Genomic DNA, 23,024 nt, shown 5'->3' on the forward strand with positions numbered 1-23,024 from the left:
CTGTGTGATGAGTATTGAGTATTTGCTGTGTGAATAGTCAGAATTGAGTGAGTTAACTGTGATTTTCCATGGATCCAATGCTTTAGATGAGTGAAACTCAGTTTATAAGATAGACTCGAGGCTAGACCCCTCCATTATATGGGAAAATACGAAAAACAAGACATAGATATCTTAACTAACTAATCGAAGGTCAATTCATTTTAGTTGCACAAAGATAGAACTGCAGATACAGATACGTGCATTTTGTTTGCATTATGGTATGTGCCCAAGCCTAATAATGTGTCCGGGTTTGCGACTCTTAACTGTAATCTGGATCGATGAAAACAGTTCGTCGGAAATTCTTTTTCGTAGTATATGAATGTCTAGATAGATAATTCACTGAAACTAAGGAGAGCAACTCAAAGCGGCCACAGGAATCTACTACTTGCATACGCACGAATGCCATGTCTAAACAACTCATGGCATTGAATTTGCATCCAGCAATGATCGGAAAACTTCCCAAGCTAGACGCTACATGAACGTAGCATATGATGGATTGACTTTGAAGAATCAGGAGAACTTGTCGTGGCCTATTCAATGATCGAGTAATCTGACGGCAGAGGGTTCTCGTTCATCTAACGATGGATTTTCAATCATGTTGGTGTTTGCACAAAAAAATTAACCAAGTCCTGTAAAACGACGTGATGTTGGTTCTAATGGACACCTGACTTAAAGGAGGAATGGCTGTGGAGAAGGCACTAGGCAGTGGACTCGCGAACTCTTATTGGTGGCCATATCAGCCATAAGAATCCTTGGCGATATTTATGTTTATCGATAACCATGATGAACTATCAATGTCTGATAGCGTCTGATTTGACAATTATCGTGATAAAACTGATCGACAAAGATACCGATCAAGCGGAGTTGATATATAGTCGAGTGAGAGACCGACTTAAAGTTAATCCTTTGATGAGTGTTGAATTCATGTCTGGGGATACCTGAATCTAAAATTGCTTGTGGATAAGACAATGAAGCACGACGGGTAGCGGAAGTCTGACTCAGACGAGATTCAAAGTGTTGACGAGCAGAAGTGGAGGATCAAGACGCCATTTTAAGGACTAACCATCTGTGGGTGAGAAATCATGGCAACTTCAAGGTATGGGGCTAGAAATTTCGAAGATTTGAAAGCATGGTCAAAACTGTTGAAAAGCTGCTTATATAGGCAATTACGTTGTGAATAACATACATACTAGCATTGGTGTGTTTGAAGCCTTCGCGCACAAACAAACAAAACATGTTACCTTTCGATCATCTTTCATTTCTTATATAGTAGCTTAATTTCCAGATATCTCGACTTATCTATTTTCCTTGTGTACAAATGATATTTTATGTCCGGAGTTGCCATAATCTACCTTCTCTTATAAAAGGAATTGAAATTAATTTTGATGAAAATATTTTGTCCTCGAGGCAAATTACAGCGAAATAGTTGATATAATGAAAGTGGTCTCGTGCAAAAGTTGATCATCATCCACGTAGATGAGCGCATCTCACCTATAAATCAAGGCTAATTCAAACTATTTATGGGTTCATAAGGGTCTGCATGGTAACGATTCTGATTTTCCGATTCTATTCTCTAGAACAAAAAATGATGAGAAATGTGTTTGGTAATATAAATGATTCTGATTTTGTTCCCGGAAATAGTTTTGGAGCAAAAATAAGAATAAAAAAAGTCGGTTCCGGAAAAAAAAAAAATCACTTTTCAGAAATAATTTTTTTTTGCATTTTAAATGTAAGGATTAAACAGGCTAAGAACACATATAATTAACATCCCTATATAAGTTCTATATTGTAATTGACATATTCATTATTTGTAGCTACATTCAACAACGGATCATTGTACCACACTAAAATTACTTATGAGAGCTTAAAATCTATTTGAACAAGTGAGAACTAAAAGATAAATAATTAGTTAAATCACACGTTAACTCAACATGGTCTCTCATTTTTTAAGCTTAAAATGATTCTATGAAGGAATAACACAAAAAAAAAAAGTTATATGCAATATGTTATATAAGAGAATCAATATGAATTAATCTTCAATTAATTCGAAATGTATGATAAAATTTTACAAAGCAATTACGTAATTATTTGACTTATATGATAAAAATTGAGAAGAGAAATTGTTTCTGAAACAGAAATTTTATGCGGTTACCAAATGCGTTTCTGTTTTAGGTACAGATATTTTGTGTAGTTATCAAATACGTTTTGATTTTTTAAAACTCATCCAGAAAATAAAAATAAAAAAAAATTATTTTAATCGAAATTACTTTTTCGAAGTAGAATCGTTGCGATGTAATAGTCCTGCGTAAAACCAACATGTTGGGATTACTTCATGTGGTTATGGGATGACTTCATGTGGTTATGCGAGAAGTCAAACGAAGCAAGATTTTTGTCTGAGTTTTGATTTTAAGTCCACGAGTCTACCTGTGCTTTGCCCGCGCGATGACAAGAACGCAAGCAAGAAATGGCAATTGCTGTCATTGATTGTCCAGATTAAAACAAGTTTCTCTTCCGCTCTAGTTTCTCCGGAGCATTTCAGGAATGTAGAGAGAGAGAGATGAGCTCCATGCTCACCCCCACCGTCGCCTTCGCCAACATTAGTGCCACTCGTATCTCGCAGAAGCCATCGCCACCTCCTGTCCACCACACCTTGTCCCAAAGAATCCACATTCCTTCTCATGTCTACAAGCATCCAGCAGCCATCCTCCTCGAGCTCTGCACTTCCATGAAAGAGCTCCGCCAAATCATCCCTCTTATCATCAAGAACGGCCTCTGCAACGAACCCCTCTTCCAAACCAAGCTCATCAGCTTGTTCTGCAACTACGGTAGCGTGGCCGACGCGGCTCGCGTTTTCGAGCCCATCGAGGAAAAGCTCGACGTGCTCTATCACACCCTGCTCAAAGGGTACGCAAAGAACTCGTCTTTAGACGAGGCATTGTCTTTCTTTTGTAGGATGAAGCATGATGATGCGAAGCCCATTGTGTATAACTTCACTTACCTGTTGAAAGTTTGCGGGGACACTGCGGACCTTAGGAGAGGGAAGGAGATTCATGGACAGCTGGTGGCTAATGGGTTCGCCTCCAATGTGTTTGCCATGACTGGGGTAGTGAATATGTATGCCAAGTGTAGGCAGATCGGGGAAGCATACAAGATGTTTGACAGATTGCCCCATAAGGACTTGGTCTCCTGGAATACGATAATTTCTGGTTATGCTCAGAATTGCTGGGCGGCTTCTGCGCTTGAGTTGGTTTTGCACATGCAGGAGGAAGGACAGAGGCCTGACTCCATCACCTTGGTCACGATTTTGCCTGCTGTTGCTGATGTTGGGTCCCTGAGGATCGGCAAATCGATACACGGTTATGCTGTGAGAGCTGGATTTGAATGTTTGGTGAATGTTTCGACTGCTTTGTTGGATATGTACTCTAAGTGCAAGTCGGTGAGGATTGCTCGTGTAATTTTCGATAGGATTGAGAAGAGGACTGTGGTTACTTGGAATTCTATGATTGATGGTTATGTAGAAAATGAAAATCCTGAGGAAGCAATTGCTATTTTTGAAAAGATGTTGGATGAACGGGTGGAGCCAACAAATGTAACTGTAATGGGAGCACTCCATGCTTGTGCTGATTTGGGTAATCTTGAGCGAGGGATGTTTGTGCACAAGTTGTTGACTAGGCTGAAACTTGACTCTAATGTTTCCGTGATGAATTCTTTGATTTCCATGTATTCCAAATGTAAGAGAGTAGATCTTGCTGCAGCAATATTTAACAACTTACGGGAAAAAACCCTTGTCTCCTGGAATGCAATGATATTAGGTTTCGCACAGAACGGGCATGTGAGAGAGGCTCTGAATCACTTTTGCCGAATGCATTCTCAAAATGTACAACCAGATACGTTCACAATGGTGAGTGTAATTCCTGCTCTTGCGGAATTATCCGTGACGCGGCAAGCAAAGTGGATTCATGGACTGGTCATAAGATCTTGCATGGACAAGAACATTTACGTGATGACTGCTCTAGTTGACATGTATGCAAAATGTGGAGCTGTTGATACTGCCAGAAAGCTCTTTGACATGATGGAAGACCGGCATGTCATAACCTGGAATGCTATGATAGACGGATACGGTACACATGGGCTTGGACAGTCTGCTGTGGAACTGTTCAAAGCAATGCAGAAGGGGACCGTCAAGCCAAATGATATAACTTTCCTTTGCATCCTTTCTGCTTGCAGCCATTCAGGTTTGGTCGATGAGGGTCTCCGTTACTTCGACAGCATGAAGCAAGACTATGGCATAGAACCTACAATGGATCACTATGGCTCCGTGGTTGACCTTCTTGGTCGAGCTGGTCATCTCAAAAAAGCTTGGGATTTTATCCAAAACATGCCTATCGAACCTGGAATTACCGTCTTCGGGGCAATTTTGGGTGCCTGCAAGATTCATAAAAATGTTGAGCTGGGAGAGAAAGCAGCAAATAAGCTGTTTGAATTGAACCCACAAGAGGGCGGATACCATGTACTGCTTGCTAATATATATGCCACAGCCTCAATGTGGAGTAAAGTGGCCGAGGTGAGAAAAGTCATGGAGAAGGAAGGGCTTCAAAAGACTCCTGGTTGTAGTTTAGTGGAGTTGAGAAATGAGGTCCATAGTTTCTATTCTGGAAGCACAGATCATCCTCAGTCCAAAAGGATCTATGCATTTCTTGAAACTCTTATTGATGAGATTAAAGCTGCTGGTTATGTGCCTGACACCCATTCTATCCACGATGTGGAGGATGATGTGAAGGAGCAGCTGCTCAACAGCCACAGTGAGAGGCTGGCTATTGCATTTGGGCTTCTAAATACCAGCCCCGGCACCACGATACACATCCGCAAGAACTTGAGAGTCTGTGGGGATTGCCACAATGCAACAAAATACATTTCCCTTGTGACAGGACGAGAAATAATCGTGCGTGATATGCAACGGTTTCACCACTTCAAGAGTGGAACATGCTCTTGTGGAGATTACTGGTGAAACTTGTATTTAGGATGAGTCGATAGTTGGGAATTTGGAAGTGTCGCTGCAAGTTAGTGAGGAAGTCTTGCAATTTTTTTGCTGATACATTAGGTTTTACTGAAATGTCAGGGGACCTTATCAGCTTCCATGGTCAGATGGCAGGATGCTGTCTGAAAAACACATTGCAGATTTGGAGAGTAAAGGGAAAACAGCAGTATCCCTATTTTGTAGTTTGTACAATCACTCCAATGGATATAGCCCTGATCACATATTCACTTAATGACTTATACTGTGTTCTTGTCCCTTTTGGTCACATTCGTACGAAATATGTACATTTGTACCTCAATAAACTCATATCAAGCTTTTTCCGACCAAAAAAAAAAACCCTCACATTTAGCTTTATTCTACATGCGCCGCATAAATTCACTCATTTCTTCTTATTTCCTCTGTTTAAACTACTGCAAGAAAATTTCTTCTGCTATTTATGTTCTTTCTAAAAGGGCGCATTAATCTCATCCATGTAATTTGGGTAACACATGAGAAGTGCAAAGAGCTTTGAATTTGGATATAACAATTCCATTTTGTTTGGCCATAGGAAAGAAGGAACGGGCTTACTCAAATCTGAATCATTGTAAGTGACAAATGTACTGGACAGCGCAAAGAAAGTGCAAAGAGAGATGTGATATTCGGAAGAAAGGAGCAGAAAACCTCATACAAACTTGTAAAAGAAACACAAAAAGGATATCTACACCTACTGCGACCTTCACAAAGAAAATAGGCTGCAGAGGCCAAGCAAAACGTGCATTTTTACACATGTTCATCCACTAGTTCACCTAATTACTATACAATCTCCACCAAGCACGCTAAATTCAGATTCATGAAGTTCCAGAAGGCTTTCGGCCACATAGAAAAAGAAAATCCAGTAGGCTTTTTCGTCCCATGAACTCTGAACAATAATGCAAGGGTAATGGTTGGTATCACTTCCAGCACCAAAATTGTCTACATAAATAGATCTTTCGCATACGACCATTATACGCCATGAAGGCTCGAGCTTTGATAGGATCAGCATTTAAATGCTCAAAGGCATACATCTGTTTCCCTTCTTCCAACCCATCAATCTCCATCACAGCCTGCAACAGTTCTGACGCATCAATTGCATTTTTGTTTCGATCCATTGCATCAGCCAAGCGCTGAATGCTTGACGCAACTGTCAGCAATGCCTCTTCAACTGTCTCTGAGCTCCGAGCTCGTTTTGGATGCTTTCTGAGAGGCTGCGCAAAAGGAGGAGGGTCGGGATTACCATCTTGCACATATGCCGGAGATTCCGTGTATGACTCTGTTCCATCTGTCTCACTAGGTTCTTCTGAACTTGGTGAAAGAAATGAGGGAGAATCTTCTTCACAATTCTTCAAGTCACTCGCATAGCTTTCTTCCTTCATCTTAGCCCAACGACTAGGAGCTTGATAGTTCCCACAAACAATTTTTAGTTCATCATACATCTCAATCTGCTTTCCTCGAAATACTCTTGCATCCGGGTGTGCCTAGTCAATTCACTGAGGTATATCATAAACCAATAAACAAAAACAGTAGTCAACCAGAAGAAATGAAAATTCATTGCCTATCAAACAACAACTTACTGCAATGTATCTTTTCCAAAGATCATCATCATCGCACTCAATCATCTTCGTGTTCGGATTCCATATGAACCCATCTTGGCTGAGCAAGTCTCTCATCACTTTGTACCTTTTCTTAATTGTCTTGAGGCGATTAATTACTTTTTGGTTATTCAAGTTCAAATTAAAATGAGAGTTCACAGCAACGCAAGCAGCAGTATAGGCGTTCTCATTGAAGCACTTGTCGATTTTATTCCCATTTCTTGCCTGAACAGCAAGAGCTTCAATCAGACATTTGTCCATTGCAATGGACCATACAACATTTCTTCCCTTGTGCTTCATTTCCCTTCTCTGAGCGTGCAAGTCATATTGGTCCATACCTGCTGACACCGAAGGACCAGGATTAGAACTTCGACGATCTTTTCCTAGGTGAAGCAGCAGTAATTAAAAGAAAAAACATGCCAAACACAACATCCTTATAGCGATTCATAGACTAGTACCATCATTTCATCACATAACTCAACATATAGCAGAAGGTTCATGCTCTGCTGTTCAGCATGGCTTTGAAGATACCGGGCTATTTAAGAGAGACAATGATGAATGACAAGCAATGAGGCGTCGAACAACTGAAGCGAAAACATAAGAAGCTTGATGAATATAATCAGAAAACAATTCAGTATCATTGCACTTATCGTGCATAATAATTTCCAGTACCTCTACAAAAAGCATCTCCGCACCAGGCAAATTAAGCTGAGAACATTCAAATAACGGCAAAGACAGTTAACTGGATGCACTTTCGGGATCATAACACATTAGCTCAGTGAAATAGATTCTTTCAGCAGTAGCTACTGACAAAGTGATCTTAATCCATTCATCAAGAGACCCAAATGCACTATCTCAACCTCCAATGAGCAAGAAACTAGAAATTGGCATTGACCATTTCAAAACATTGGATCAATGCACAAGATACAAAACACAAATACCGAAGCAAAATCCCAATCGACCTCAACTTCGTATCGCTGCAAAAGCGATTAATCACAAAAATAGAAGTAAAAGATACGAATGTTCAATACGAGTAAGAAAAGGGACAACAGAAAGAGGTCAATGCCTGTGAAGATCACTATCAAATGTCAGATTCAATGCCGGCAGAAATCAACCGCCGGTCGGGTTGCCGTTGAAGAATGCGTCGGATCTCGACGAAACAAAGCGACAGCGTCAGGACGGACGTCGAAGGGGGAAGTCGTGAAAGTTCATTGCGGGTGTGAATTAGGGTTTCCGGTTTTTCTCGGGAAAATGAAACGAGAAATTTTCTCGCCGCACACTTTCTCGAAGGGAAGACCAAAAGCGAAGAGGGAGAGAAAAAGAAAGAAAGACTGCTAACCTGAACTGACGGTCACTGGATCTCCCATGACGCCCTATCAGGAGTTGCCACGTAGCTGCTGACTTAATGGGCCCAGTTTCGTGGATGGGCTCCTTCCAACAGCATACCCAGGCCCAATGGAGGGCCCATGATCGGCGCATGCTGTCTGCTGCTTAAAAGGCTTGTTCCTTCGCCTTCGCCTTCGCCTTCGTCGAGGTTTTAGGGTTTTTACGAGTACTCTCTCTTTATCTCTCGCTCGGCTGAAATCATGACTGCTCAGACACAGGAGGAGCTTCTTGCAGCTCATCTGGAGCAGCAAAAGATCGACGTGAGTTCCTCTTAACTGTTTATTATCTCGAGCTGCTTCACATACTTCATACGATCCAGGTTTGGTTACCTTGTCCGGTGGGGTCTGGTTGGGTATGCGTGCGAGTTGTCATGGTTCCTTTATTAGATTAGTTGGATTGGAGCCATCTCATTGGTCTCGCCGCTTGAGCAACGGGTTCAACTTTACCCTAAATTATCTGTTTTCTATAGGGATTGTATTGTTCAAGCTTCAACTTTTTTAATGGGAACTGGAGCTCCTTTGGACGCCAAACTTGAATCTTTACGTGTTATTGCTGCTGAATTTTATTCGTGTTTGCTTTTTTTCCCGTGAATAAAAGTGATTACCTGGAATGCATCTGATCCACTGACGGGCAGTTTCTGGAAATGCCTAATTTGCACGAAGGTTTGTGGACATCATCATGATTGTGTATATTTTGGGCTTCTCTAACTTAATCGTCGTCATGTGTCAGTCGAATTAGTCACAGCTGGTGAAAATCTTGAAATTGTCTGATTAGTTGTATTTTCTGGTAAGGGTTAAGGGATAATTGTGGAATGAACGCAATAGTTGCAGTATGGTCATCTGGACGTTTCTTATCCAGAGGAATGTGGTCATGGAGACTTCCATTCACTGGACTCAATAATATTAAAGATCAGAAGTTTACCTAGTCTGATTTTATGAGCTCTAATCTGCTTGCTGGAAGTTGTAAATGCATATGTCCATGGTGAAGATTTTATTGCCGCAGTATGATTTGAATGTGCAGATCCAAAATTACAAGTCAACCCTACAAATAATGAATAATAATTTGAGGGAAATCTGCTCTGCGATGGACAGATTACAATTTCATCCACTCAGTCATGGTATTAAAAGGAATACTATCACGTACAGATCAACTAGAAAATCAAAATTGACGATAACGATGCTTTTTTTAAAACGAATTATGTCTAGAAATGGAACCTGTGTGTCTCTGTTACCCAATGTTTATCTATGTCCCTCCTCTAGCCCCCATTGGAAAGTTACATTTTCATTCTTAGACAAATGATGCAATGGCCATCTTGACTTATTCCATTCTTTAATGACACCCTTTATAGAAAGGCAATAGTTGGTTCCAGTATGGTTCTGCAGCTGTTCATTACCTTATTCTGACTACTTGTGTTCTCCTAATGATTTCTCTGCATCTTTTTCCTCTTGAAGTCTGATGAACCTGTCATTGAAGATGATGAGGATGAGGACGATGAGGATGAGGATGACGATAAAGATGATGATGAAATAGAGGGTACATTTACTACGGAAATCTTAAGCAAAGCCTGATTGCTTTTCCCTTAATTTTTTCTGTTTCTTGCAAACTTTTGTTTGGTTTACTGATCACTGATCTTCTTCTCTTTCTTGCAAGAAATTGGTGAATTCATTGGTTCGTTACTTTGTGAAACTGTAAATGATGTGGATGTGATTGTTTTCAGTAAATATGTTTGGCGTTCACTATGGATATGAGAATCTGAGCAATGTGGTTTCAGGCCGAAAACATAGTTTAATTTTTCTTCCAGAAATTTAAGATGCATGGTTGGTTTATGAGTTTAATACAGTGTTTGCAATTACAAGGTGTCTGATCAGGTGTCTTCAGAGAGTTGAATCTCTGGATGTTGCTGTTTTTTTCTTTTATTTCCCTGAGGTGACTCCAGACTTTCAAAAAGGTTGTAAAGGTTGTAGTTTTATTATGTGTTCTAGCGTCATTTTTCCTAATATATTGGCCGTGCTCAATGTGGTTGGGTTACTGCTGTCGTTCGCATAATATATTTAGTGACACAACCATAGAGTTGTTGGTTGTCTCTTGTGCTTCAGGAGAATCTACAATAATACACAGCACTAAGAGTCTAGAGCTCTTAAGAGTAATGCACAGGACAGAACCATATAACTATAACTTGGGTTTCAGAAGATTTCAAGATAGTTTAGTCCTGCTGCAATGTGAATTTGCCATATTTTCCTCAGGACAAGGAGATGGTACTGGTAGGTCAAAACAAAGCAGGAGCGAAAAAAAGAGTCGAAAAGCTATGCTGAAGCTTGGAATGAAACCCATTCCTGGCGTCAGTCGTGTCACTGTAAAAAAGAGCAAGAATGTGAGTACCCTTCCCCTTTTCATAGCTCTATTTATTCTCACTGCCTGTTAAGAATTTTACTTGCTGATACAGTCTTCCCCGTGTTGCTAGATCTTGTTTGTCATCTCCAAGCCAGATGTTTTCAAAAGCCCCACATCAGACACATATGTCATTTTTGGGGAAGCGAAGATTGAGGACTTGAGCTCACAGTTGCAGTCTCAAGCAGCTGAGCAGTTCAAGGCCCCTGATCTCAGTCATGTCATCTCCAAGCCCGAGTCATCGGCTGTGACTCAGGATGATGAAGAAGTGGATGAGACAGATGTGGAACCCAAGGACATCGAGTTAGTGATGACGCAGGCAGGAGTCTCGAGGTCGAGGGCCGTAAAGGCACTCAAAGCTGCGGATGGAGATATCGTTACCGCCATCATGGAGCTCACCAACTGAGAATTAAGTTTTGTTTGGTCAAGTTGGATTTAGTAGCCTCTCCGTTCCTTCATGGGTTTTCAGATCTTGTCTCTCAAGCCATCCTTTTTCTCAACCAATCATATAAAGTTCCTCCATCTGTTGTAACAATCTTATATGTGGATGTTTTGATCAAAAGGTTAATGGTGTTTGTTAATTTAATCGACTCACTTCGACCTAAAAAAATTGCTTGTTCGGGTCTTGCTTCGGTCATTCTTCTATTTCTTTTGGTTAGACATGTCTTTCATGATTTGCTTTTCCAAGAACTCAGCTTGAGAAACCAGAGAATTATCATTATCATGTTGGATGAAGCCCTTCTATGCATAAGAAGCTCGGGGTTTCTAATTACATACTTCCATTTCTAGTTCGCAGTTCGCACAATTTCAAACAAAACTACATTCTGAGCTCTCACAATCAAATACTCTGCATTGAAGAGGCTGAAGCCAAGACCTGAGTATCGTGCCAAAACATCGATCTCCCCGGTTCCAGCCCATGTTCTTCCATTCGATCGGTTCTTGGCATTAACTGCATATTGAGTTCGAGGAGCGCCATGTTCATCTCATTGTTTATCAACTCGACTCCAGGCTCTAATTTGTCACATAATTTGAGAAAATCAAGCGAACTGACCTGAGGAGAAATCGCGATGAAGAAAAGGTATTCAGTTTTGTGCGACTTAATTCTAACTACTATTATACTCCTAGTAACTAACACGAATAATTGATTAATTGATTGATATGCCACCTATCTCAGATCTCAAAGGCGTCAAAAGCTTCATAATTAATGACATCCTATTTGTCTTCCAAATGAGATTGCAATCAGACATCATGTTCTGACTGATGAGAAATGTTAGATACGCTGAGAAATCTTCCTAAAACTTGTCTAGGGAAATGGTTCGAACCGGCGCGGACTGCAGGACACCGAAAATTTGTTGCTTCCCTGACTAAACAACTGAACCGGCGCACATCCCATATCTTTTGCTAAACAATCCGCAGGCCGTAATTGGGCACAGATTTTTTGCACATCCAGAGTTAATATGTAACCTTCAACCTTTGCAACTTCGCCCTTGAAGATTCCTGATGCAGAATCACATGATGGACACATCAATCCTCACTTGCCCATTCAACTAGATTTCATAGCATGACATGTTTTGCTAAATCTAGCTTAGCACCCACCATAGGAGCGAGATGGAGGTGATGGATGCTGAAAACTGTCCTCAAAGTCTGGCCCACGGCTTACGACAGATCCATGCGTCTTCCAATTCAATCTCTATGGCAAAAATTCGGATACAATTGCATGGGGAGCTTTGAGTTGCCTCCGGCTTTGATGCGAACATCCGATCAAATAGACAGGAGCACGAAAATCAGCTCCTGTAGAAAAGATCAAGTTAAGGACCCTGATCCTCTATTGAATACTCTTTTCTGCAGGGGCAGAGGCCCTGCATGTCTTCACAAAAATGTAATCGCACCATGCCTTGGCCGCAGCATTCTGTCAACAGAAAACTGAAGAAGTAGAGGCTGGCTGACTATAATCTCTAGGGCTACAGATGCTGTGTGTTCAGATAAAAATCCACTGTCGTCCTAATCTTCTTTCAGAAAGAGCCAAACAGCGTGGGCGACGCACAAACATGGACAAGAAATCCTCTTGAGACCAACCCAAACTACGGAAATTCTCTACCTTCTTGTTCCAAGTTGACTCATTCATCGACAACCTCACCGACATCTTGTATAAAACTTGCAGAGGATGGTTCCATTCCAAGACCTTTGATGGATTCAACAGTAGAAGCCATCTTCTCAGCCTTCATCACTAATGTCCTAGGCTGATACAGCATCAGAACCACTACATCAAATCTCATTCCCTCCCTTATCAAGAGATCCATAAGGTTCCGAAAGATACTTTGCTAACAACAGTTAAAAGCCAGGCACAGCGCTAAATTGTAATATCCAACGCATTGGAGGTCCACAGATACTTCTTGAGGAAATCAATCTGCGGCTAGCTTCTGAGAAAGAACTTACTGTTCCCATCTATTGCACTGAGCAAGACTGATTTCGATAAATCCAATTTCATGGAAATACTCCAAAGTCAGCACGGAATTGGCCTTTTCAACAGCATTTTGGCAGGCACCGAATTTCTGAGAAATAGAAACAGCAGACTCCAAAGGAAGATCAAGTGATTTCACTAGACAATCAACCAATGACAATGAGGAAGACGGCGACGGCGACGGCGATTTCAGAGGTTTAAGGAGCGTGGCCGATGTTTTGAGAAAGCACTTTTGGGCAAACAAGAAGAGATTTTTAGCTGAAACTCAGAACATTTGCAGGATCAGAATGGATCGGAGGACGGTGACTGGTGCAATGTGAAAAGGGTTCTGGGATTCAAGCAGATGGGAATTGAATTTACCTTAGCCGGAGACCATGAGACGTGATTGCCTCCTCTGCTTTCCGAGTCAGAATTCTGTTCTTGGGTTTGCCAAAAACATGAATTTATGATGCCCAAAAAACTTGAATTTGATTGCTCCTATCATTCATAAGATGGTGATTTGAGTAGTGCCTTGCCATTGGAATCACATTACACTATTGTCCTTTCTTATAAACTTTGCTCCGAGCTTGAGAAAACTCAAATTCATTGATCTGCGAGAAATCAATGCGACTCCGTTCTAAAGTTCTCTTTATACCTCGTTGTAACATTCAGATGAACAGCTAATTGATATAGATAGATCGACCATGCAATTTAAGCAGGTGACATAAAAATAGAAGCATTTGCATGAGAACGCATTGACTATATCAGTGGGCTTGCAACCCGCCTTGACCAAAAACTAAAGATACAGTATTGCTCAGTGTTATTTGCATCTCATTGAGATTTTATGGAAACGAGAAGCACATGTCACCGAAACTCTCTGTTTGTTTGTTCATCACCAAGCAACTGAATTTGGGGCACATACCCTTATTTTTTGCCTAAACAAAGCTGCAAGCAAGAAACTGGGCAGAGTTTAATCTTCACAATCGGGTTCTTTCGTGTTTCAATTTCTGATGCAGTACATCGAGAAATTCATTTAGATTTCCACCATCTGTTGTTACAATCTAATACCTGGATGTTTTGATCAACAGGTGCAATGGTGTCTGTGCAACTGCAATCAGACTCACTTTGACCAAGAGCATTTCCCAGTCCTGGTCATGCTTCGGTTGCTACTCGCTCTTTTGGTTAGACATTTCTTCTTTTTCCCGTTTTGCTAATCTCCCCAGCAGACATTATGGAGGCCAAATAACCTCCAATCCTAGTCCGTGCAACAAGCTCGATATCTACATACCAGGAGAGATGCGATTGTTGACATGGCATATATTAGTATCCTAGGGAAGTTGGAACCGAGTATCTTGGCTATTCGATATACAGTGAGTCATTGGGGAAGCCTTGAGTATCGTCCATATTGGAAGGCTTCTCGCATTATCTTTGGTGGCCAATTAGATTTTGAAAAGGAAGGGATGAATTTCTTCTTCTACCGGTGATACTGGCTGCGTTTGGTTGCCCAGATTTTTAGTTAGAATAAGACTGAATAGGATAGGATAAGAAATCCGGAAATTTTGTCATATTATAATTACTGTTTGGTGGACTACGAATTTAAAGTGAGATATCTTTATATCCTATCACATCCATTGTTTGGTAGAAATTGGATATCCATATAAATAACATATATGCCCCTACGTACCGTCCACGAAAAATATTGACATTATTATTCCAAGAAATAGCAACCCTACTTAATTCTTTAAACACCACAACAACTATAAAAAAATGCTCTAAACTTCACAAAAAATAGCACATTCATAACATATATGATTCCGAGATATAGCAAAAAGAACATTTGTTCAACGTTGTCATTTTCATAAAACAACAAAGGCAACATAGCAATTACTTATAGACAAAATTAGGTACAACTTTCCCTTTCCAACTCGCACAAGTGTACTGTGACTCATTGCTCCAACCCTGCCTAACTCACTTAATACCACACAAACTATAAACCAAGCTCCAAACTTCACACTAAGTTACCCATTTAGAAAACAAATCATCAGTCTTTCCCATCCATCATCTCTTGAAGTAGTAGTTCCACAAATATCTTCCTATCTTCTCCTTGAATCGAAGAAATAGATGAATGTTCTCAAACCACAAGAAGTTCACAAGAAATTGTTCGACTCTATGTGAAGATTATTGATGCCAGAATTAGGGAGCATTTCTTCAAACCATTTCTCTAACAGAATCATGTAACCACTCTTTGAAGCCGTTATCATCTTTCACTCCTCGCGCAACTAGTTCTTCAAGACCATCTAGAAGCGCATTTTCTTCATCAACCATCCATACACGTCGGTCTCTCTTTGTTCCCCTTCCATTGAGTTTGACTAAAATCTCTACTTTCCATTCCTAAACAAAAACAAGCTTTGGTGATTGTTGTTTGAATAACGAATGGACATGGACAGTAGGCATGAACACGAATCGAACAAATTTAAATCAAATTTCTACAAGCTATATATCAAAAGAATTTCGCCATACCAAATAGAAAGGGCAAATACAATAGAGACACATTGAGAGCATAAACATTTAAGGGTGAATCAAGAACCAAAAGCCAAGAGAGAGCCTGCAGCACCACATGTTTAGGTAGCTAACAATCATTGAAGCAACTTTAAAATGCTATTTCACACATCTTTCTCTTTTGGTATAGCAGGAAGACCAATTTTATACTTCTAGTCCGTTGGAATATTAAATGCAATCTGTTTTACGTATAAGTGTTGCAATTTTAGCACAGGGGTGGGTACCCCTTGGTTCATCATTCAAAAGATGAAAAAATAACAACGACTTCGATTACATTAAACCAACATTGCAGGTTTTAACAGTAAAAGAGCAACTCAATGCATGAAGTTCGCACATTAAAGCTAAGCAGAGTAGAACATTCCAGTCATCCTATTTGTAAAGGTGCAGTTATCTTGACTTAATCATGGACCTCGGGTCATCATAAAGCAACCCTTTTATTTTAGCAAACCTGACATTCCTACAATTCCTTACTTTTCTAGAAGTAGTAGATCATCAATAACTTAACATGGATGAACTGCAATGTACCACAGAAATCATGAGTGCATAAATCATCAACTCTCTAACCATAAGAAGGCCCCATCAGGAACTACCAATAGATTATTAATTAAATGTCAGATCCTCAAATGTAATTAAACAAACTCCACCCGTCTCTCTCTAAGACTATCCTAGATTCCAAATTCAAGATCTGCCTCAAGCTAAGTAGATTGTTTACTCTATGGCCAAAAGGAAGTAGATTGTTTGCTCAGACTAATTCTTTCTGGCTAGCATTGATCTTGTACGAAGTGATCTCAATTGTTGTAGAAATTTTCTTCTTGTATGAAGTGATCTCAATCGTTATAGAAATTTTTTGGTATAAAAATAGCTAGATATATGAAGCTTAATAACAGCAAGTAATTGTAAGATGTGTTTGTACGCAAAGTAATAAGACAGACGAGACGAGATGAGACGAGACACACTGATTTCTCAATTGACTGGGCAACCACAAGAAAAACGATGGCATGTTTCGATTCACCAAGAACCGAACAACAAGACTCCAACATAGACAAGAATTCGCAAGCAAAAAAGAAACGAGAGGAGAGAGAAAGAGGGAGAGAGAGACGCAACTTTGCGAGGAAGCAAAATCGCCTATGGCTCCTCGCCGGATATGGAACTTGAATTCGTCCGATTAGAGCTACGGAGAAGAAGACATTTCGACTACGATGTGAGAGAGTCGTGCGTGTGAATGATGGAGAAGGAAAAGGAGAATGTAGGGCTTTCTTAAAAATAGTTGAACAAGAGAAATCCTATCCCGATCTATCCCACCCCTCTCCCTAGGAATTTTTTATCCTATCTATATCCCTTCTATATCAGACTTTATCCTATCCTCTATAGCTACCTAACACAGGATAGGATAACTATATCCTACCTGACTTTTATTTGGACGACCCAACGCAGCTTAAAGGTTTTAGGAATTGTGAATTTGTGACTGCAGAGAATGTTGGCTTTGTTGCCAAAAAGCATGAATTCCCAAAAAGAACAATGAGCTGAACGCAAAGGGATTCCCCTTTCAAGGGCGAGAGACTGCATTGCAAAAGATACCTCATAATGACAGTTTTTCGTTGAACCAACCGAAATAATTGGAGTTCTTACATCTAGTCCTTAGACAGGACATCGTCCCGAGGCTGCTATAAGTCTCATCAAACATCAAACATGCCGGCATGACAAGAGTGTCCAGAGCATGACGTCAGCAGATTCAGATTCAGTGCGCAATTTAACAGCAGAGAGCAGTTAATCGTACCGCCTTTCTCGAAACTCTGTTCTTACGTGCAAACTAATGTTTGCATAGCGTTTCAATATCTGATTGCGCCAAATTATGATGAATCAACAGGCAGGAGAATCACCCAATAGATGCTGCAAGTATATCAGAAGTCTCAAGTCCCCTCCCGCTGTGATTTGAACATTCAATCAGGCTTCCAATCAGATAGACAGGATTGCCAAACACGACCCTGAACTCATGGGAGGCGATCAATTTAAGACCCCTGATTTTCTATGGAGCACTTTTGTGGAGTGGCAGAGCCCCTGTATATCTCCATCAGATGCGGAACTCGTTCCACATGCTTCAAGATGTATCTCTTCACGAACAACTTCTCAGGTAGTCTAAACGGCGTTACAGGTTTGCCCTTTTTAAGAAGGCCCTTGGACGACAGAACTGTAATCACACTATGCCTTGGCAGAAGCCTTTTGTCAACTGAAAACTGAAGAAGTAGAGGCTGACTGACTATAACCTCTCGGGCTACAGATGCTGTGTTCACATAAAAATCCACTGCCCTCCTAATCTTCTTTTCAGAAAGAGCCAAACAGTGTGGGCAACGCACAAACATGGACAAGAAATCCTCTTGAGACCAACCCAAACTCTTGAAATTCTCGACCTTCTTATGCCAAGTCAACTCATTCATGGACGACATCACCCTGACACCGTGTATGAATTTCGCAGAGGACGGTTCCATTCCAAGACCTTTGACAGCTTTAACAACAGAAGCCATCTTCTCAACCTTCATCACTAATGTCCTAGGTTGATACAGCATCAGAACCCCTACATCATCAACTCTCACTCCCTCCCTTATCAAGAGATCGATATTAGGTTCCAGAGAATACTTGCGGTCAACAGTTAAAAGCCAGGAACAGCGCTTAATCGCAATATCCAACGCATTGGAGGTCATCAGAAACTGCTTGAGGAAATCAATCTGCGGTTTATAGTACGAATTCAAGCTTCTACTAAAGAACTTACTGTTCCCAGCTATTGCAGTGAACAAGACTGATTCCGATAATCCGATTCCACGGAAATACTCCAATTTGGGCTTGAGATTCGATTCCACATTCGACAGCAGGAGCCACGGTCCATTAGTGACCAATTTAGCCATCTGCGCTTTGCCGAATCCGCAGGAACGCAATAACCTAAGCACGGAATCGGCCTTTTCGACGACATTCTGGCGGGCACCGAGCTCCCGAGAGATTGAAACAGCGGACGCCAAAGGGAGATCAAGCGATTTCACGAGACAATCAACCACTGACGATGAGGAAGACGGCGACGGCGATTTCGGAGGTTTAAGGAGCGCGGCCGACGTTTCAAGAAAGCGCTTTTGGGCGAACAAGAAGAGATTTTTAGCTGAAACTCTGAACATCTGTGGAATCTCAGAAGGGATCGAAGCACGGTGATGGGTACAATGCGAAAAGGGTTCTCGGTTTCGAGAGGATGGAAACTTGAAATCACCTCAGTCGGCGGCCGTGAGAAGGGATTGCCGCCTCCTCCCCTGCTTTTCGAGTCTCTTCTGCTTTCTCTCTGGAAGGAGGAGGAGGTCGGGTTCTGTTCTAGGGTTTCGCCAAAAACGTGAATTTTTCGTCATGTCAATAGCCGTTGCTCTTTTCGAATTTCGAAAAATTTGTTCTGATTTTTTCTTTTAAGGTCAAAAATTGTGTGTCGATTTCACTAGCTCTATATATATATAATTTGTCACTATTTCATGTGTTTTTTTGCCAAACTTTATCACTGATTTCATTGAGTTGTGAAAAAATCGGAGAGAAAACTAAATCTTCTTTTTCCCGTTTTGCTAAACTCCTCCACAAGCAGAGCCTTGATGCCAAAGAACCTCCGATCCCAGACCGACTCGTACAATACCTAAGATTGGATGGTCGAAATCGCATGCAGGAAAAGTAAGTAGCATAGGAAAGTCGGAAACGAGTATCTTGGCTATTAATTATATATGAGGCGAGTCATGGCGGAGGAGGGCGCAGCGGCCCTGAGCATTATCGGGGATGGCTAATTGAACTTTGAAAAGAAAGAACGGACATGCGATCGACTTCTTCTTCGACTGTGGACGGTGACAGTGAAGGTCTTGGTGGATTGTGCATTTGTGACTGCAGAGAATGATGGCCATTGTTGAACGTAAATCATGCACGATACCCAGCGATGCACCAAACGCGATGGGATTCCCCTTAGGGCGAGCCGCTGCTTTGCAAGAAACGTCATAACGACAGAGTTTCTCCTTGAATCTAACCAAAGTAAATGGAGCTCTTACATCCTGTCCTCAAGACAGGACATCGTCCGGAGACTGCCATGATTCTCATTCACAAGCATTACCTGCATGACAAGAGCGTCCAGAGAATGATGCTTTTAGCAGGTTCAGATGCAGAGCAATTCATCAACAGCGGAGAGCAGAGCAATTAATCATACCGCCTTCTAGAAACCCTGTTCTTACCTGCAATAACAATGTTTCCAAGGGGTTACACCATTATCTGAATGCGTCAAATTATGGCGATTCTAACAGGCGGGGGGAATCGCCCAATAGACGCCGTGAGTAAAATCGCAGATCTCCTCCTGCTTTGATGCAAACATTCCACCAAGCTTCCGATCAAACTAGACAGGACTTCCACCTCGACAATCAGCTCCTGTGGAGGCGATAAATTGAAGTCCTTGATTTTCTAGACCAGATGACTCTTTCATGCGGCGGTGGAGGCCCTGTACATCTCCATCAGATGCGGAACTCGTTCCAGGTGCTTCATCACGTATTTCTCCAAGAACATCTTCTCAGATAGTTGGAACGGCTTTACAATGGAATTTTGCTTTTTAAGGAGGCCCTTGGACCGCAGAACTGTAATCACACCATGCCTTGGACGAAGCCTTTTGTCGACTGAAAACTGAAGAAGCAAAGGCTTACCGAAGATAACCTCCCGAGCTATCGATGCGGTGTTCAAATAAAAATCAACTGTCCTCCTAATCTTCTCTTCGGAAAGAGCCAAACAGGACGGGCGACGCACAAACATGGACCAGCACTCCTCTTGCGACCAACCCAAACTCTTGAAATTGTCGACCTTCTTATGCCAAGTCGACTCATTCATCGACAACATCACCCTGAGACAGTGTATGAATTTCGCCGAGGATGGTTCCATCCCGAGACGCTTGACGGCTTTAACAGCAGAAGCCATCTTCTCAACCTTTGTCACTAATGTCCTAGGTTGATACAGCATCAGAATCCCTACATCATCAAATCTCACTCCCTCCTTCATCAGGAGATCGATATTAGGTTCCAATAAATACTTGCGGTCTACAGTTAAAAGCCAGGAACAGCGCTTAATCGCAATATCCAACGCATTGGAGGTCGTCAGATACTTCTTAAGGAAATCAATCTGTGGCTTATAGTACGAATCCAAGCTTCTACCAAAAAACCTACTGTTCCCAGCAATTGCGCCGAGCAAGACCGAATCCGACACTCCGATCTCATCACGGAAATACTCTAATTTTGGCTTGAGATTCGATTCCACATTCGACAGGAGGAGCGACGGCCCGTTAATGACCAATTTCACTATCTGCGCTTTGCCGAATCCGCAGGAACGCAGGAACTTGATCACGGAATCGGCTCTTTCGACGCCGTTTCGGCGGGCACCGAGTTTCTGGGAGACGGAAAGGGCGGATTCCAAAGGAAGACCAAGCGACTTCACAAGACAATCAATCAGCGGCAGCGACGACGACGACGAACAAGACAACGCGGCCGATGTTCCCAGGAAGCGCTTTAGGGAGAGCAAGAAGAGATTTTTAGCGGAAACTTTGAACATTTCGGGGGCAGAAGCCGGTGCGATGCGCGAAAATCGCTCAAGGGTTCGTGCGAAATGGAGGTCGAACTTACCTCAGTCCGCGACCGTGAGAACTGAGAAGTGATTGTTCCTCTGCTAATGCGATTCGGACATCTGATGTTTCATGGCCGCCGGCTCTTCTGCTTTGTGGAAAAGGCAGATTGGGATTCTGTGTTTTAGGGTTTCCGTTTCGCCAATGCGTATCCGTTGAAGCGCGCGCGCGCTCTCTCTCTCTCTCTCCTCGTCCTTTCTTTTTAAAAAGGGCAAAATCCACCAAACATTTCAAATTATAACAGCAAATTTATTCTATACTTTCTTATGACATCAAAGAATTTCCAATATTTTGTACCCGGCACGTGTACCGTCCGTCTAGGTTTCATCATGAGCACCCTTCGAAATCTACCTATATATGGACGACAAAAGGCGAACCGTGTTAACTCGACGCTCACATGACTTGAGAGAAATAAAAAAACGATGTCGTTTTGGGTGAAAAATCATCTATTGAAATCTCGACAGAGGATGAATTTGACGCAAGGTACGAGTTTGAATTTGTTCATGTCAGAACAAAAAAGTTTAGGGCAAATGTGTTGCAATCGACTTATGAAATGATTTATGTCACAAAAAAATTAAAAAAAAGTTACGGGACAAATTTGTCAAGGTGAATATAGTTTTGGATTTTTTGATATATTTTCACTTTAACAGAAGTAAACATAGCATTCACAAACTTTACTTCTTTATAGACCCATGTTATTACTTGCCACAACATATAACATTTGATAGCTTTCCAATTTGAATTATTTTTTGGAACCAAAAAAAAAACAAAAATTTTAACCCATTTTAGAGTACGCCTTTGAAATTAAAAAGGGATGGATCGATGTTCAAACCAAGTCAATACATCTATACACGCGTCAGCAAATTCCCGTTATATGTCACGTAAGATTTATCCTATGTCAGTAGTAAGCTTCGAGTTTGTATAAGTGCTCTCCGAAGCAGTCAAGAAACGGGGATATCGTCTGAACATAGACACGATATCATCTAGACACCAGCCCAAAGCTCTTAAAAAATTCCACCTTGTTATGCCACGTCGACTCCTTCATCGACAACATCACTCTCGCAGCGTTTTACAAACTTCATCGACACAGGCTCCAACCCTGACCTTTTTCACAGATTCGACAACGGAAGCTGTCCTATCGAGTATCGACCTTGTGCATCAGAGCTCTCGGTTGCCGAATCATCAACAGCGAGATTTCGTCGATGCTTACCCCCTTGGCTCATCAAGAGCTTGATGTTCGGTCCCAGATTACGCCTGTGATTAGCAGTCGAGAGCCGCACATTGCGCCTGATGGCGGTATCGAACGCATCCGAGCTCCCCGAGATACTTCTTGGGGAAATCAATCTGCGGTTTCAAGAACGAATCCACGCTTTTTGTTGAAGACTGCGGGGTTCACATCCATCGCGCTGAGCAAGACTGAATCCGATACTCCACTCTCGCGGAGGAACTGCATCTGCGGCGTCAGAGTCGGCTCCACATTCGATAGGAGAAGCGACGGCCGTTTCGTGACCAATTTCGCGAGCCGTGCTCCGTCGTAGCCACAGGATTTCAAGAACCCAAGCACGGAACCGGCGCTTTCAATGTCGTCTGGGACCGTTCTGTCGACTTTGAGCTTCTTACAGATCGAAACAGCGGATTCTAAGGGAAGACCAAGCGATTCCACGAGGCGATCAAGCAATGACGACGAAGACGACGACGGCGACGAATATGGAGCTTTGAGAAGTGTAGACCGTGTTACGGAAAGGCGTTTGGGGAAGACGGAGTAGAGGTTTCCATTGAAAAAGCTGAACATTGTGGGAATCAAAATTCCAGATTCAAATGGGTTAGCTTCAGGATTCAAGTTACTGGGAATCGCATTACGGGGAAGAAGATGAAGGTGATGATCCGATTCCTCTGATTTTCCATGTC

The 23,024-nt window shown here is 41.7% G+C and overlaps 5 protein-coding genes across 7 annotated transcripts; 2 read left to right on the plus strand and 3 right to left on the minus strand.

The window, feature by feature from the left end:
• Positions 1–2,394: 2,394 nt before the first annotated feature.
• Positions 2,395–5,342, plus strand: LOC115743647 (pentatricopeptide repeat-containing protein At1g11290, chloroplastic). The gene has a single exon (XM_030678518.2). The coding sequence runs from the start codon at positions 2,597–2,599 to the stop codon at positions 5,045–5,047; it is 2,451 nt and encodes an 816-aa protein (XP_030534378.1). The 5' UTR covers positions 2,395–2,596; the 3' UTR covers positions 5,048–5,342.
• Positions 5,343–5,714: 372 nt separating this feature from the next.
• Positions 5,715–7,998, minus strand: LOC115743648. 2 transcript variants are annotated; one of them, XM_048278628.1, is made up of 3 exons: positions 7,751–7,998; positions 6,667–7,026; positions 5,715–6,570 (listed from the first exon to the last, which is right to left on the minus strand). In XM_048278628.1, the coding sequence occupies exons 2-3, from the start codon at positions 7,018–7,020 to the stop codon at positions 6,007–6,009; spliced, it is 918 nt and encodes a 305-aa protein (XP_048134585.1). In that variant the 5' UTR covers positions 7,021–7,026; positions 7,751–7,998; the 3' UTR covers positions 5,715–6,006. The 2 variants fall into 2 exon arrangements, with proteins under 2 accessions (XP_048134585.1, XP_030534379.1); XM_030678519.2 differs by having other exon boundaries at positions 6,667–7,022; positions 7,751–7,994.
• Positions 7,999–8,171: 173 nt separating this feature from the next.
• LOC115743649 (nascent polypeptide-associated complex subunit alpha-like protein 1) lies at positions 8,172–11,116 on the plus strand. Of its 2 annotated transcripts, none has more exons than XM_030678521.2 (4): positions 8,172–8,330; positions 9,522–9,603; positions 10,314–10,441; positions 10,532–11,116. In XM_030678521.2, exons 1-4 carry the CDS (start codon positions 8,271–8,273, stop codon positions 10,862–10,864), a joined length of 603 nt encoding a protein of 200 aa, XP_030534381.1. In that variant the 5' UTR covers positions 8,172–8,270; the 3' UTR covers positions 10,865–11,116. The 2 variants fall into 2 exon arrangements, with proteins under 2 accessions (XP_030534381.1, XP_030534382.1); XM_030678522.2 differs by having other exon boundaries at positions 10,320–10,441.
• A 5,916-nt stretch (positions 11,117–17,032) lies between these two features.
• Positions 17,033–21,168, minus strand: LOC115743825 (transcription termination factor MTERF2, chloroplastic-like). The gene is made up of 2 exons (XM_048278610.1): positions 21,118–21,168; positions 17,033–18,577 (listed from the first exon to the last, which is right to left on the minus strand). The coding sequence occupies exon 2, from the start codon at positions 18,355–18,357 to the stop codon at positions 17,467–17,469; it is 891 nt and encodes a 296-aa protein (XP_048134567.1). The 5' UTR covers positions 18,358–18,577; positions 21,118–21,168; the 3' UTR covers positions 17,033–17,466.
• On the minus strand, positions 19,934–21,046 carry LOC125315056. Its single transcript, XM_048278963.1, has one exon. It carries the CDS (start codon positions 21,044–21,046, stop codon positions 19,934–19,936), a length of 1,113 nt encoding a protein of 370 aa, XP_048134920.1.
• Positions 21,169–23,024: the final 1,856 nt, after the last annotated feature.

This window comes from Rhodamnia argentea, chromosome 5 (assembly GCF_020921035.1).
Source record: "Rhodamnia argentea isolate NSW1041297 chromosome 5, ASM2092103v1, whole genome shotgun sequence".
Classification (NCBI taxonomy): domain Eukaryota; kingdom Viridiplantae; phylum Streptophyta; class Magnoliopsida; order Myrtales; family Myrtaceae; genus Rhodamnia; species Rhodamnia argentea.